The following is a 14,225-nucleotide window of genomic DNA, read 5'->3' on the forward strand; positions in this document are numbered from 1 at the left end:
TTTGTGACAGCCTCTTAAATACTGGAATGCTGCTATCATGTCACCCCAGTCCTTCCTTTCTTTAGACTGGCCATTCCCAAATCCTGCAGTTTTTCATTTCATATCAAATCCACCCAACACATTTAGTATAAACTCTTGTTTATTTAAAAAAAAGTTGAACAAATAATTCCTTTGCTGTGAAATCAATGGTACCTATGGGAATCTTCCATATCCCAGAGGTTGATTCAACATCTGTTCACAGCTTCAGAAAGAGCACCAGATCAAATAAGGTTTTGTGTGTTCGGTACCAAACAAACCTAAATTGTATTGCAACCAGGATTCCCAGGTCTCTAACCAAGTGTTTCCCAATCCTGGCATCTTGAAGATACGTGGACTCAGCTGGCTGGGGAATTCTGGGGGTTGAAGTTCACACATCTTCAAGTTGCTACAGTTGAGAAACACTGCTCTAAACAATGCAACCAATACACAGCAAAGCCTGAGTGTTGTCATGTATTTCCTGACTAGCTGTCAGCTCTCCAGATTTCAAGAATGGAGCTTGCAATTGCAAAGGACCTGGAAGTCTTTGGGAAAGGCAGGAAGTATGGGAGAAGCAATGGAACAGGGAAGGGACACAGATCCAAAGCAACCATCTAGGAACAGGGGTCTTCAAACTTGGCCCTTTTATGACTTGTAGACTTCAACTCCCAGAATCCCTCAGCCAGCATGGAAGAAGAAAAGAAGAAGTATCACCTGGAAGGTATCCTGTTAGGGAAAGCTTAATTATTAGTTTAATACTGGAGGCTCTTAAAAACTAACTGGAGAAGCATCAGCTGGGAAAGAAATCGATGTGCCGCTGCCTCTTCCCCCACAAATGGATATTTTAGATCTTTTGGCACAAAGCAGATGGTTGGAAGAATCATAGCGTATCCTTGTCTATCATCCTGGTCAGAGTTGTCTCAGAAGTGCTTTTTTCCCCCCTCAAAAGGTAACAGTTTTTTTTTTAACAAGACGACGTTTCACTTCTCGCCCAAGAAGCTTCACCAATTTGATGACTTCATCATCACACAACTGATGAAGCTTCTTGGATGAGAAGCAAAATGTCTTCTTCTTCCTCAAAAAACCAGTCCATTTGCCTTTTGGAAGAAAAAAAAGCAGCCCTTGGGACATCACGTATCTAGAAATAGAATAGAATGGAATGGAATATAGAATATAGAATATAGAATAGAACAGAGCAGAATAGAAGGAACCTTGTAGGTCGTCTAGTCCAGCCCAAGCAGGAGTCCCTACACTATTTCTGATAGATGGCAGTCCGATCTCTTCTTGAAAACCTCCAGTGATGAAGCACCCACAACATCTGAAGGAAGTCTGTTCCATTGGTTGATAGTTCTCACTGTCAGAAAAGTTCTCATTTCCTGGTTGAATCTCTCCTTGACCAGTTTCCATCCTTTATTCCTTGTCTGGCCTTCAGGTGCTTTGGAAAATAGGTTCACTCTTAACTTTTCTCCTGTAGATAGGCAGGAATTCCATGGGTAGTTCAATGTTATCATAAAAAACATATATTTACACATACAAATATAGAACAGCGGTGGGATTCAGCCGGTTCGCACCACTTCGGCAGAACCAGTAGCTAATGTTTTGTTGCCCAGGCCCAGAATGGACTTCCAGAAGCGGCATCCACACAGAGAACCGGTGGTTCACCTATTTGAATCCCACCACTGATATAGAAGGTAGGCTAATGAGATGGAAAAATCCACCTCTCAGGTTTTCTGGTGTTTCCATTGCCTTCTCTTCAGACCTCAGGAGATATGGAGGGAAGTCAGAAGTTCTTGGGCTGGTTGGTTTGGGGAAGAGGTGACATTCAAAGCGCCTGGATTCAGTGGGACCTTTGGTAACAGAGAAGCTGACTTGTTCTCTCCCCCACTTTGGTTCCCTCCTCAGCCTGCTGTATCAGATGAGCTCATCCCCAGATCTTGGATCCGCAGAGTTGCAGTTGCACACAACTTAAGTCCAAGGAAAGGAGCATTCGCAGAAGCTGTGCGTGGAAGAGAAATTAAGGCTGTAGAGGTGCAGTTAGCATGTTCCCTCCATTCCGGGAGATGATTCTCACTGCTTGGGGTTATGTGAAGCTTATAGTATTTTGCTCTAGTTAGCCTCAGTGGTGTTGGAGGGGCTGAGGCTGAACAGGGAGAAGGCAAATGAGAAATGGGGGTGTGGCTGTCAAGAAGGCTTCTCAGAACTTCTGCACAAATCTTCTTCTGATGAAGACGGCTGATGTCATTTGTCTAGAGTGCTTTGATCATCCTTCAAATCAGGTGAAAAAAAAGACTCTAAGGTGGGAGAAAGAACCATCTCCTCCGAGAGCCACTGGGCTCAGCTCCACAATTTCCTGGCCTTTTGAGATGCAACCTTCGGTATCTCCAGACGTGGAACCAGCTGCTACTGGATTTTCAAGTCTTCATCTTCATCCAGGTCGCTGGTACAATCTCCAGGCTCACCCGGACCAAAGCGTGAGCTACGGATCTTCCCAAAAAGAGGGAGGTTCTGCTGCCGGCGAAGTCTGTCCCAGAGAACAGAGAAGAAGCCTCCTTAGATACTTTAGCATGTATTTGGACAATTACATTTAAGCAGAGGGGAAAGCAAGCATTGGTGCCCCAGAGAGGTACAACGCTTTAAAAATGGCCATCCTGGATCACCCAAAACTTCATCTACAGCAAGGATGGGGGAACGAGGGCCCTTTTATGACTTGTGGACTTCCAGCTCCCAGAATTCCTGAGCCAGCCATACTGGCTCAAGAATTCTGGGAGTTGAAGTCCACAAGTCCTAAAGGGCCCCTGGTCCCCCATCTCTGATATTCTAGGGCAGGGGTAGGCAGCCTGGGCTCTTTTATGACTCGGGGACTTCAACTCCCAGAATTCCTGAGCCAGCATGGCTCAGCTTGGAAACCTCTCCCTTTCCCCTCAGCATGGCTGGCTCAGGAATTCTGGGAGTTGAAGTCCACAAGTCATAAAAGAGCCAAGGTTGCCTATCCCTGTTTTAGGGGAATGTCTTAATCCAAGAACAGACAGTCAAACACAATTTAATTAGATGGTTACTGGTGGAACATAATTTTATCCAGCTTCCCTACCTGTGCAGCCTCCTGGTCTATTGCAATTACAGGTAGTCCTTGACTTATGATCACAATTTAGCCCAAAATTTCTGTTGCTAAGTGAGAGTCATTGAAAGTTGTCTGAATTTTGATCATGTGACTATGGGGCTGTTGCAACGGTCATAAGTGTGAAAAATGTTCATGAGTCCCTTTTTTCCCGTGCCGTTGTAATTTCAAACGGTCCTTAAATGAATGGTTGTAAAGTCAAGAACTACCTGTAGCCACTTTCAGCCACCTGATTCCCTGTAGTGTATAAACCATATAAATAAATACATATATAAATAATCAAAGCTCATAGATTTTTGTTCATTTTTTACTTTAGGTCAGTGTTTGTCAACCTTGGCAACTTGAAGATCTGTGGACGTCAACTCCCAGAATTCCCCAGCCAGCCAAGCTGATTGGGGAATTCTGGGAGTTGACGTCCACGGACCTTCAAGTTGCCAAGGTTGACAAACCTGGCTTTAAATGCTTAAAAAGAAACCAGTCCTTTCCGCCAAAAGATCAAGAGATATAAATAGACCCCTGCCCACTTGATTCCAAAACTACCCTTTTATATTTAAATGTCATCCAATTAAGAGGGTGTAACTTGATGGTAAAGTTGCATCTGGACAATCTCCACCAGCCTCCCCCATATTTTCAGTAGCACAACACATTTTTGATTGAATCCGAACTTTTTCCTGTAGGCGCCTTCAAGGAACGGGATAGTAGGAGGCTTGGTTGATGGAAGGATTTACATCTCCCCGGACGTTCGTTATTTATAAATAAAAGTCTAATGCTTTCCCCCCCCCCCATCGCAGATACTTGCAGCCGTTTAATGTGCCTGCATGTCGCTCAGAGGCAATTTAGTTAGGATGCAACTGAAAAGATGGAGAATAGAAGGATATATGGGTGAGCTTCTGAATTCTCCAGACCTATCAAGCAAGTAGTTAAAATCAAAACAAAACCTGGAAGACCCCCCCCCCCAAAAGTAGGTCAAGCTGCTTAAGCCTTTGCTCTACAAAGTCAGTCCAAAGACAGAAGATTGCAGATGGGATACTGAAGCATTTAAGGCCTACACTCAATATACGAGATCAAGCGGCAATTCCTAGCTTCTCTTTTACAAAAAGGCTTCTTGGGCTGGGGACACAAGCCGAAATAGAGTTATATCAAGAACTGTTCAATGTTCCCACATTCTCAAATGGAGAATCTGGATTTTAAAGCTGCAAGCAGTCTTCCAATCCAGATTCGGAATAGAGCTGGAAGGGATCTTGGAGGTCTTCTAGTCCAACCTCTAGACCCTATACAATTTGAGACAAGTGGCTGTCCAGTCTCTTCTTAAAAATCACCAGTAATGAAGCATCCACAACTTCTGGAGTCAAGCTGTCCCACCGGTTGATTGTCCTCACTGTTAGGAAATTGGCTAGTCTAAAGAAAAGAAGAAATGGGGCAGACATGATAGCAGTATTCTAGGATTTGGGGGGCTGCCACGAAGAAGAGGGGGTCACACTATTCTCCAAAGCACCAGAAGGCAAGACAAGAAACAATGGATGGAAACTAACCAAGGAGAGAAGCAACCTGAAATTAAGGAGAAACTTCCTGACAGTGAGGACAATTAACCAGTGGAACAGCTGGCCTCCTGAAATCGTGGGTGCTCCATCCCTTGAAGGTTTTTAAGAAAAGACTGGACAGTCACTTGTCTGAAATGAAATAGGTCCTCCTGCTTGAGCAGGGGGCTGGACTAGAAGACCTCCAAGATCCCTTCCAGATCTATTCTATTCTAGATTACTTGTATCGGGAAAGTTGTGCCACCTTAAAATTTGCTTTCAGCTGCTGGGCATGTTCTGAAGTCCAGGGTGAGTTTGGAGAAGGCCCACAGCTGCCTGCCCCCCCCTTTTGCTGCTGGGGGGGGTGCTGGGAGGGGCAGGCTGGCCTCTCCAATTGGGCATCCTCAGCACTGTGAGCTCCCTGATCTTCCCAGCATTAAGTTTCACCCCAAGAAAATTTATGTCCGGAGTTTCCAATCCAAAGCCACAAAGCCTGAATGGAACGAGGCCTTGCCTTGCATTCTCTGGGCACGCAGCTACCTGACTTCAGCTGCTTTTTACTGGAAAAAGCATACATTATTTAAGTGGGGAGGGGGAAAGGGATCTCTCCGAGGGGGTGCCGAGGAAAGCGCCATTATTCTCCTTTGATTTAATGGCAGCCTCCCCAATAAAATAAGAAGATAAAAACCATATCCCCCTCTTCTCCTCTTACTCCACCCCCTTCTCTTTGCAAGAAAGGAACGAAAGAGAGAGAGAGAGAGAGGGAGGGAGAGAACCAGCTGCCTCATCTTTCAATGGAGCAGAATCGATCTGTCTGACAGACATTTCAGTATTTTATTGCTAGAGAAGCACACATGCAAATTAAAAAAAAAAACAAAACCTCTTTCTAAAAGGCCATAAAATTAAAGTAACTCTTAAAGGCACTTTGCTCAGAACGGAGCCCTCTCAACCTTCCTCTTCCAGGCCAGGCCTTTTTTCTTTTCCTGGGTTGTGAATCCTTCACACACAACGTTCACCTGCCCCTCCAGTCACAAAAGGAGCTGCACGTTGTGAACTTAAACAAAAGAGCAGTGTGCAGAAGAGATTCTTGCAAGCAAGGTAGATGCGGAAGTGGGGCGGGGATAGTGGTTTAAAAAAAAAAAAGCCACCATGATGCCTGAAAAAAGGTGGCGCTTTGACACCTCCCCCCACTGTCCCAGATGCCATCTTGACTTTTTTAACAGGATAGAGCTGGAAGGGACCTTGGAGGTCTTCTAGTCCAACCCCCTGCTCAAGCAGGAGACCCTGATGGCGTTCCTCAAGATGGCTCGCTGATCCAGCATGATACCTTCTGCCTGACTCCTATTCTCCCCTGGCTAGTGAAAGAAGCCCCCTTCTTCTCCCCCCACAGCTGACCCAGGAGACCCTGGCTGGGTCCCTCATGGCAGCTTCTCGCCAAGATGCCCTCTTTTGCCCAAGCACCGCTCCTCAGAGCAAAACCCCCACCTTCCTCTCCTCTCTAATTATAGCCACAGCCAATTTGCATGTTGTGTTCAGCTAACAAATTACCAGGAGCTTTCTAGGAGGAGGCTTTTCTCTTAATTGCTTTGGAGTTCCTGAGAAGGGAACAAAATTGGAAGCTGAGAACAGAGCGCAATAAATATTTTAAAAGTGGAAGAACAGGAGGAGGAGGAGGAGGAAGAGGAGATGGTCGTGGAGAAACCAGAAGCTGGGAATAGGAATGGAGGCCAGGACACAAGTCCTGTATGTTGTTCTGTAAAGGACCACTGATGACAGACAGCCTTTTTCAGCCTGACTTTTCTCCTGCAAGGGGCAAAAGGAAGTGAAGAGTTTCTAGATTGGATTAAATCAGCGTCTTCTCAACTTCAGCAACTTTAATTTTGGTGGACGTCAAGTCCCAGAATTCAACTTTTCATGCTGGCTGGGGAATTATGGGAATTGAAGTCCATACAGCTTAAAGTTCACGAGGAGGAGAAGCAGTGGACTATGGATAGTCCTTGACTTATGACTGGTCATTTAATGACTGTTTGAAATTACAAGGGTCTCAGAAAAGGTGCTTTATGCACATATATAAATTTTTCCGAGACATACAGGGGGTCCTTGGCTTATATCTGGTCACTCAGCAACCGTCTGAACGTATGACAGACCCCCAAATGCTACTTGCAATCCAGTTTTGAAGTTATGGTGGCCGCACCCTTTCCCAGTCACACGACTGCATTCTGGGTGCCTGGCAAACAGCTCACCTTTACGACGGATTTCAGCATCCTGTAGTCACATGACTGTGACTTTTGATGCTTTTTGCTGGTTTCCAGCTTTTACTTCTAATTTCGGGCGAAAAACACCCATTGTGTAAAACAGATCTGCTTCATGACGGCCTCATTTGCTTAACAACTGCTTTATTGGGCTCAATTAGGGCCATAAGCTGAGGACTGCCTGCATTCCTTCTCATATTCTCCTCCCTTGACAGCAAATAAAGGTCGCTTACTTCTTCCCCCTACCTGGATTGCAGGTGTTCCAGCTGGACTTGGAGACTTTCGTTCTGTTCCGTCTGCTCATCCAGCGATCTTTGCAGTTTGCGGACCTGGTTATGAGCGTCATCCAGCTGCAAGGGGCAGAGACCAGGGTGCTTATTTGACTCATTTCAATAGTTTTACATGGCCGCCCACCTCAAGCCACTCTGGGTGGCTGACAGCAGTCATAAAACCATAAATGAAACAATTGTCAAAACAATTTAAAAAAAATAAAAAGACCCCTGTGTTGTAATCGTCCCCTTGGGGTACCCCATAGCAGGCTCAGATGCCCCCCTTCTAGTGGTGGGATTCAGCCGGTTCGCACCACTTCAGCAGAACCGGCACTTAATTTTTGGTTGCCCAGGCCCAGAATGGATTTCCGGAAGCGGCATCCACACAGATGTTCATATATTTGAATCCCACCACTGACCCCTTCTATAATATCTACCCATACAATCCTAGAAGAAAAGAAAAGAAGAAATAGGGGAGGCATGATAGCAGTGTTCCAGTTTCTGAGGGGCTGCCACAAGGCAGAGGGGGTCAGGTTGTTCACCAGAGCATCAGAGGGCAGGACGAGACACAACGGTTGGAAACTGATCAGAGAGAGAAGCAACCTGGAATTAAGGAGAAAGTTCCTAACAGTGAGGACAATTAACCGGTGGAACAGCTGGCCTCCAGAAATCGTGGGCGCTCCATCACTGGAGGTTTTTAAGAAAAGATTGGACAGTCACTTGTCTGAGATGGTATAGGTTCTCCTGCTCGAGCAGAGGGCTGGACTAGAAGACCTCCAAGATCCCGTCCAGATTCTATTCTATTCTATTCTATTCTATTCTATTCTATTCTATCCTATCCTATCCTATCCTACTCTACTCTACTCTGTAATTCTATTCTATTTTATTCTATTCTATTTCTATTCTCTCTCCAGTGCCCCCCTGGTGGGGACCTCTGCCTCAAATACTGGAACAGTGCTATCATGTCACCCCCAGTTCATCTTTTCATTAAACTAGACCTACCCAATTCCTGCAACCATTCTTGATATATTTTAGCTTCCAGCCCCCTAATCATCTTTGTTGTTCTTCTCTGCACTCTTTCCAGAGCTTGAACCTCTTTTCTCGTGTTACGAGGAACTTTTAGCTAGGAGCATCTATTACGTGCGGTGTGCGTGCTCTCCCATCTCCAGCCGAACCACCTAGAGAATTAGTGCACGACAATCATTAAAAACCCTGGGACGGTCACTCCTTTTGAAATCAATAGGATTTATCAGTCTCTGCTCCATGGATGTCCGGTCTTAATATCAAATGGTGATTCCAGAAGCCATAAAATATGAATAGCGTAATATGGTACTTAGACGTAAGCAAACGACATAAAAAGAAAGAGGGCAAAGCATTTCTACAGGATCAATAGAAACCAATTAAAGTGAGCTCAACCAAGGGCACATCCAGCGTTGGGCACGACAAGGCAATTCCGGGGCCAAAGAGTAGAGTCGTCTAAATAAAAAATGCATTTTCTCCCTCATCATGGCTGATGGTGGACCTTAATAGGTTTTCCTTGGCAATAATGACCAGAGCTTGGTAAAATTAACCTGATGTATTTTTTGCATTATTTCATTGGCTTCTAAATCTGGCTAAAGTCTAGAGCAAACGTTTTGCCTTCCTGATCTATATTAAGGGAAAAACAACAAATAGCAAAAAAACTATTAAGAAGTTAAGAATAAGCCATAACATCTTTTAAGGCCAGTCCTAACTACAGGTAGTTCTTGACTTATGAGCTCAAGATTTCTGTTACTAAGCAAGAAAATTGTTAAATGAATTTTGCCTTGTTTTATTTTCTTTCTTGCCACAGTTGTTAAACTAGCCATGCCCAGTTCCTGTAACCTGTAATATCCAGAACCTGCCCAGCTGATCTTGATCCCTTCAGACCCAACGGGCTAGCTCAGCTTTGCTGGGTCCCTGGCGGAACGAGAAAGGGACGGCAATGGGCTCTCCTACATTTGTGACTTCCCTAAAGTCAACATTGCAGAGGCAGAAGGAGACTCACCTCGTCCTCCGCTTGGGCCAGTTCCTTCTTGAGTTCCTCCACTCGCAGCCGCAACTTCTTCACTTCTCCCTCATGCTGCTCCACTCGCCGGATCGTGTGGCCCAGTTCAGCCATCTTCTCCTGGTGCTGCTTCTTCAGTTTGGCATGGACGTGCTTCAGGTCGGCCAGCTCCTGAAGGAGACAAGAGCAGCTTGAATTGGGGGTGGGTGGGGAAGGATGGTTTTTCTCTCTCTCCCCACAGAAGAAGGCCTGCCTGGAAGTCAACCTAGCGGGAAGCAGAAACATCTCTGCCCTCTTCCGATTGGTCAACCCATACCAACGTTGGGATAAAGAAAGAAGCTTTTAAATTGATGAATTTGATTTAAGTTGAGGACTTGACCTGGATTCTGGGTCTCAAAAGCGAAGGAGGTTTAAGTTATTGGTAGGCAAAGTTGGTTTCAGTTTAAAGTCATCCTTTGGGTTTTTATTTTCATTTGCTGTTTTTTGCTCATCCGATGCCTTTTTAAAAAAAGCACCACCATTTCTCCTATCAATAAGAACAAAGTTTGGATGTATAAGCATGCATGGAAAGATGCAGAGATCATTTTTTCTCCCTCAGCCTGGCTTTCCAAGTGGGCCCATTTGCATCCTTCCCACAGGAACACCAGAAGCCATCCTTTCCTCCCTCCACCATCCAGGCACCACTGATGAAGCTTTTTGGGTGAGAGGCAAAATGTTGTCTTCTTCCTCAAGAAAAAAACAGTCCAGTTACCTTTCAAAAAAGCACTGAGAATCTCCATTTAAACCTTCTCTACACACAAGACTGCCTCTTTTAGAGGGCCATTTTACTGGATTAGGAAGGTGGTGTGTGTGTGTGTGTGTGTGTGTGTGTGTGTGTGTGTGTGTGATAGCATTCACTACACCACAATGAGTCTGAGTTTTGCAAGACACAGTAATTTTAAAACAAAAACCACATTTTTGCCAAGAGTAAGGTTTGACTGTCCCCTGCTGTTGAAAGTTAGAAATGCTTTGTGAATATAACTCACTTGTCTCTTCTAAATGAGGTTTTTCCCCCATTTATATTCTTTCAAAACTTTAAATAAAAAATTAGTATGTTTTAGGAGGAGAAAAATAAAAGACGTGAGCACCCAAAAGTGGAAAAACGTTTGACCCACAACAGAGAAATGGTTGCTGACGGGAATGCTACTTGCAGAGACGGCCAAATTGACTTGTTTGATTAGAGAAAAGACAATTATGTTTATTGCTGAATGGAAACCCATTATAGACTTTTTTTTGCATAAAATGGGAATATATGTACTTACAATTGTGGTCCTCAGAATTAGGGGGGGAAAAGCCGGATCATAGAAACAAATGAGAAAAGCCAAACCTAGTTATGGGTAGGATGGCAAACCACCAGAAATTTGGCTAGACTGGGAAATCAGAAATTGGGAGAAGAAAAGCAGGTAGTCCTTGACTTATGACCACAGTTGAGCCCAAATTTTCTGTTGCTAAGCGAGACATTTGTTAACTGAGTTTTGCCCCATTTGCCATAGGTGTTAAGTGAATTGCTGCAGTTGCAGCTGTAACCTGGTTGTTAAGTGGATCTGGCTTCTCCATTGACTTTGCTTGTCAGAAGGGATCACATGATCCAGGACACAGCAACCATCACAAATATGAACCAATTGCCCGGCGCCTGAACTTTGATCACGTCACCCCGAGGTCGTCACAAAAGTCATAAGTCTGAAAAACGGCCGTAAGTCACTTTTTTCAGTGCTGTTGTAACTTTGAACGGTCACTAAATGATCTGTTGTAAGTCGAGGACTACCTGTACTATCCAGAATCCAAATCAGGCCCAGAAGAGTTGCCTGTAAACCCCCCCCCCCAAGTCATAGTCCCAGAGCAGAGGAGGTTTCCTTCCCCACCAAAACTGGAATCCGAGTTACCTTATTCTTCTCAAACAGCTCCGCTTGGACTGTTTTAAAATCTGTGTCGAGAGCACAAGTGGTTTGCCGCCGTTTCCGAGCCAGGATCTCCTCGAGATCCTCAATCTGGGCCCGCAGCTTCTTATTCTCCCGTTCCAGATTCAGCTTCTCTGTTTCCAGCCGCTCTCGCTTGCCCCACTCGGCTGCGTTCTCAGCCTGCAGACGCTCCATCTTCGGCAAGGGGGGAAAGAAGACAGGTGTGAGCCCGGCCAGCAACTTAGCAGAAGCCAAACATGACTGTGGGGGCTCCTCGTCAGACCCTGGATCACCCGGTGACCAGCCGAGAGAGCTTATTCGGGAGGACAAGCAGACTTTTCCACAAGCCGCCATTTTGACACCCCTGCTCTAAAACGTTAGCAAGCACTCCTGAGCAGCTGTTAAATTTTAATGGGACAAAAGGGGGTTCAGAAGGTGCCCACGAACGATAGAGAATTCCCTCTTTCCTTCAGTCTCACCTCCGATCGTAACTCCACCAGTTTCTTGTCCATACTTGAGCGAGCCCCCAGTTCGTCTTCTAGATCCTCAGAGATACGTCCCAGCTCATCCTGGTGAATCTCCTTCAGAATGTTCAGCTAGCGAGAAAAGAAAGAATGGGACGTTCCATTTGTGCAACATCAGTCTTGGTGGAGCAGATTGGGGCATTAGAAAGTGAGGATATTCAGTTTCGTGTCTGAAGCCCCCACGCCCCCACTAGACTGTGCCCACTGACTTCCAAAATAATAGCAGCACTAAGGAGGAGGAGAAGGAGTGGCAGAGAAGGAGAAGAGAAGGAAAAATAGCCAAGATACATTCAATGGACATGTGTATATCTTTGCCTGTTTTGAGCAAGCAGTGATGAGTAATGTGCAGTTGTGTTGTGTACGTGTTTCCCCGGAAAAGTGGTATTGTGGCTACATTGTGGGGTTTACTGTATCTGCCTGCTCTGAACACCACCAGTATGAAAAATTGTCATTTTGTTGTACTTCATGATAAGGCCCCTGAACCTCTGTAATTTAGATCCCATCTCTGCCTTTATTCATGAAGTTTCAAGACTTCAGTAACTATCCCTGACCCATTAGCGACTGTATGATGAACTATCTGTTGAAATTTGAATCTAAATCCCCAAATATTTCCAAGGGGTAACTTGGGGATTTGGATTCAAATCAGAGAAAGCAAAATAGGGAAAGGTTGAGGTGTAAAGTCTTTGGAGACACAGAAAGTGCATCTGTCTAACATCTCTAAGCTAACATCCATCCAATATGGAGAAAGGTTTAGGCAAGTGTTTCTCAACCGTGGCCACATGAAGATGGGTGAACTTCAACTCCCAAAATTCGCAAGCCAGCAAGCTTACTGGGGGGATTCTGGGAGTTGAAGTCCACACATCTTCAAGTGGCCAAAGTTTAGACCAAAAGTGATTGGGCAACCTCAACTCTGCAGCATGGGCCAATTTAAGAACTTCTGGCATTGTCCAATGGCATTTAGTTCAAAGGATGAAGGGAAGTTCACCTGCTTCAGCACCTCCTGCTTATTCTTGTTCAGCTCCTCATACTTGATCTTCCACTGGCTTAGTTCACCTTCCAGCTTCTCAATGTTCTTGCTGAGGGACAGCTTGTCCCTGAAAGAGGCAAGACAACAGCAAGGCTGAGAAACTGCATTGAAGACATGAAGCTCTCCTGCAGAAGCTCCCCTTCTGTTGCTCCTGTAGTAGATGCAGTCTGGATTCCCAGGAGGGAGGGGCTATTTTCCAAAAGGCAAAGAGGCAGCGTAGCTTGGAAAGTCTGGTAGGTAGGAAGATTGTTAAAAAGGGCTCCTCTCAAACTATTCTTAGAGTATATTTGTAGTTGTTCAAGTATGGATAGTCTTTGACTTACAATCACAGTTGAGCCCAAAGTTTCTGTTGCTAAGGGAGACAATTGCTCAATGAGTTTTGCCCCATTTTACGACCATTCTTGCCACAATTCTTAAGTGAATCACTGCAGTTGTTAAGTTAGTAACACGGTTGTTAAGTGAATCTGGCTTCCCCACCGGAAGGTCACAAAAGGTGATCATAAATATAAACCAGTGGTCAAGCATCTGAATTTTGATCACGTGACCCTGGGGATGCTGTAATGATCATAAGTGTGTAAAACAGTCACATGTCACTTTTTCCAGTGCCATTGTAACTTTGAATGGTCTCTAAATATATGGTTGTAAGTTGAGGACTACTTATATTTAAAGTTCTCCTGCTTGAGTAAGGGGCTGGACTAGAAGACCTCCAAAGTCCCTTCCAGCTCTATTCTATTCTTTTAAGTTATTCAAATAGCTGCTTTAGTCTGGCAAGAGTCTGTCTGTAGGAGAACAACAATAAAGGAAATTACTCAGAAGTAACTCCACATGTCATTCTTGGTTCTTGAGCCTCACATCAATCATACCAGACAAGCAACTCTCTGTGTCACTCTGAGATGTACTCTGGGAGCTATTGAGGAAGGTCCTCCCTTTTCATCTTCCTCCCTGTTAGACCTTCCAAGTTCTGCAGTCTCTTTGGGCTCTGGGAAAGAGCCCCTCCCTCCTGGGAATCCAGACTATATTCCACCCCAACTCCTGAAGGAACCCTGTGATGGAGGAAGAGGAGCTGTCAGAAAACGGCACTCACTCCCTTTCTTTGAGGAGCACTTTCTGAGATTCGTCCAGCCGTAGCTTCAGGGCGGTGATCTTGGTGGCATCCTCCTCAATGGCTGAAACGTCTTCCCAAAGCAGCCGATTCCTCTCCTGACGGGTGAAGGATGAACGGACGCTAACTGAGCTCCGTTGGTCCCAGCATTCACCTTCTTCCTGCTTGTTCTTCAGGAGGTTCTCCATCAGCTCAAACTCCTGTAGGGACTGAGAATCACCAATGGAAAAAATAAAGTCTCTTAAGGAGTTTGGCACCAGCTTGAAGGAATCAACCCTACATTTATTCTTCAACTCAATCGTCTGCAACCCAGCATCCTTTTTCAAACTGTAACTACTTTGAGGACAGTTAATTCATCATTATCTATATTCTGTAAATGCAAACATGCCTGTCTTAGCAATCCATTCACATCAGCCTCTGTCTTTGAGCCCAGCAATTTTC

The 14,225-nt window shown here is 45.0% G+C and overlaps 1 protein-coding gene across 6 annotated transcripts in view; it reads right to left on the bottom strand.

The window, feature by feature from the left end:
* CCDC102A (coiled-coil domain containing 102A) overlaps positions 1 to 14,225 on the bottom strand; it is a 30,842-nt gene that overhangs the window by 5,946 nt on the left and 10,671 nt on the right. For 3 of the 6 annotated variants that reach the window (XR_005557934.1, XR_005557936.1, XR_005557935.1), the window contains exons 3-8: positions 13,767 to 13,993; positions 12,641 to 12,749; positions 11,611 to 11,727; positions 11,117 to 11,326; positions 9,195 to 9,365; positions 7,146 to 7,249 (exon numbers count right to left, since the gene is read on the bottom strand). Coding sequence is in view for 3 of the 6 variants with exons in the window: in XM_039353744.1 (XP_039209678.1) it covers positions 2,416 to 2,536; positions 7,146 to 7,249; positions 9,195 to 9,365; positions 11,117 to 11,326; positions 11,611 to 11,727; positions 12,641 to 12,749; positions 13,767 to 13,993 (1,059 nt within the window). In the remaining 3 variants the exon portion in view is untranslated. Of the gene's footprint in view, positions 1 to 1,344; positions 2,537 to 7,132; positions 7,250 to 9,194; positions 9,366 to 11,116; positions 11,327 to 11,610; positions 11,728 to 12,640; positions 12,750 to 13,766; positions 13,994 to 14,225 lie in introns of those variants that run through there. The other 3 variants (XM_039353744.1, XM_039353745.1, XM_039353747.1) reach the window with 2 other exon arrangements.

The sequence above is a fragment of the Crotalus tigris genome, unplaced genomic scaffold (assembly GCF_016545835.1).
Source record: "Crotalus tigris isolate CLP2741 ecotype Arizona unplaced genomic scaffold, ASM1654583v1 scf7180000018525.42219311030:4301911, whole genome shotgun sequence".
NCBI classification, from domain to species: domain Eukaryota; kingdom Metazoa; phylum Chordata; class Lepidosauria; order Squamata; family Viperidae; genus Crotalus; species Crotalus tigris.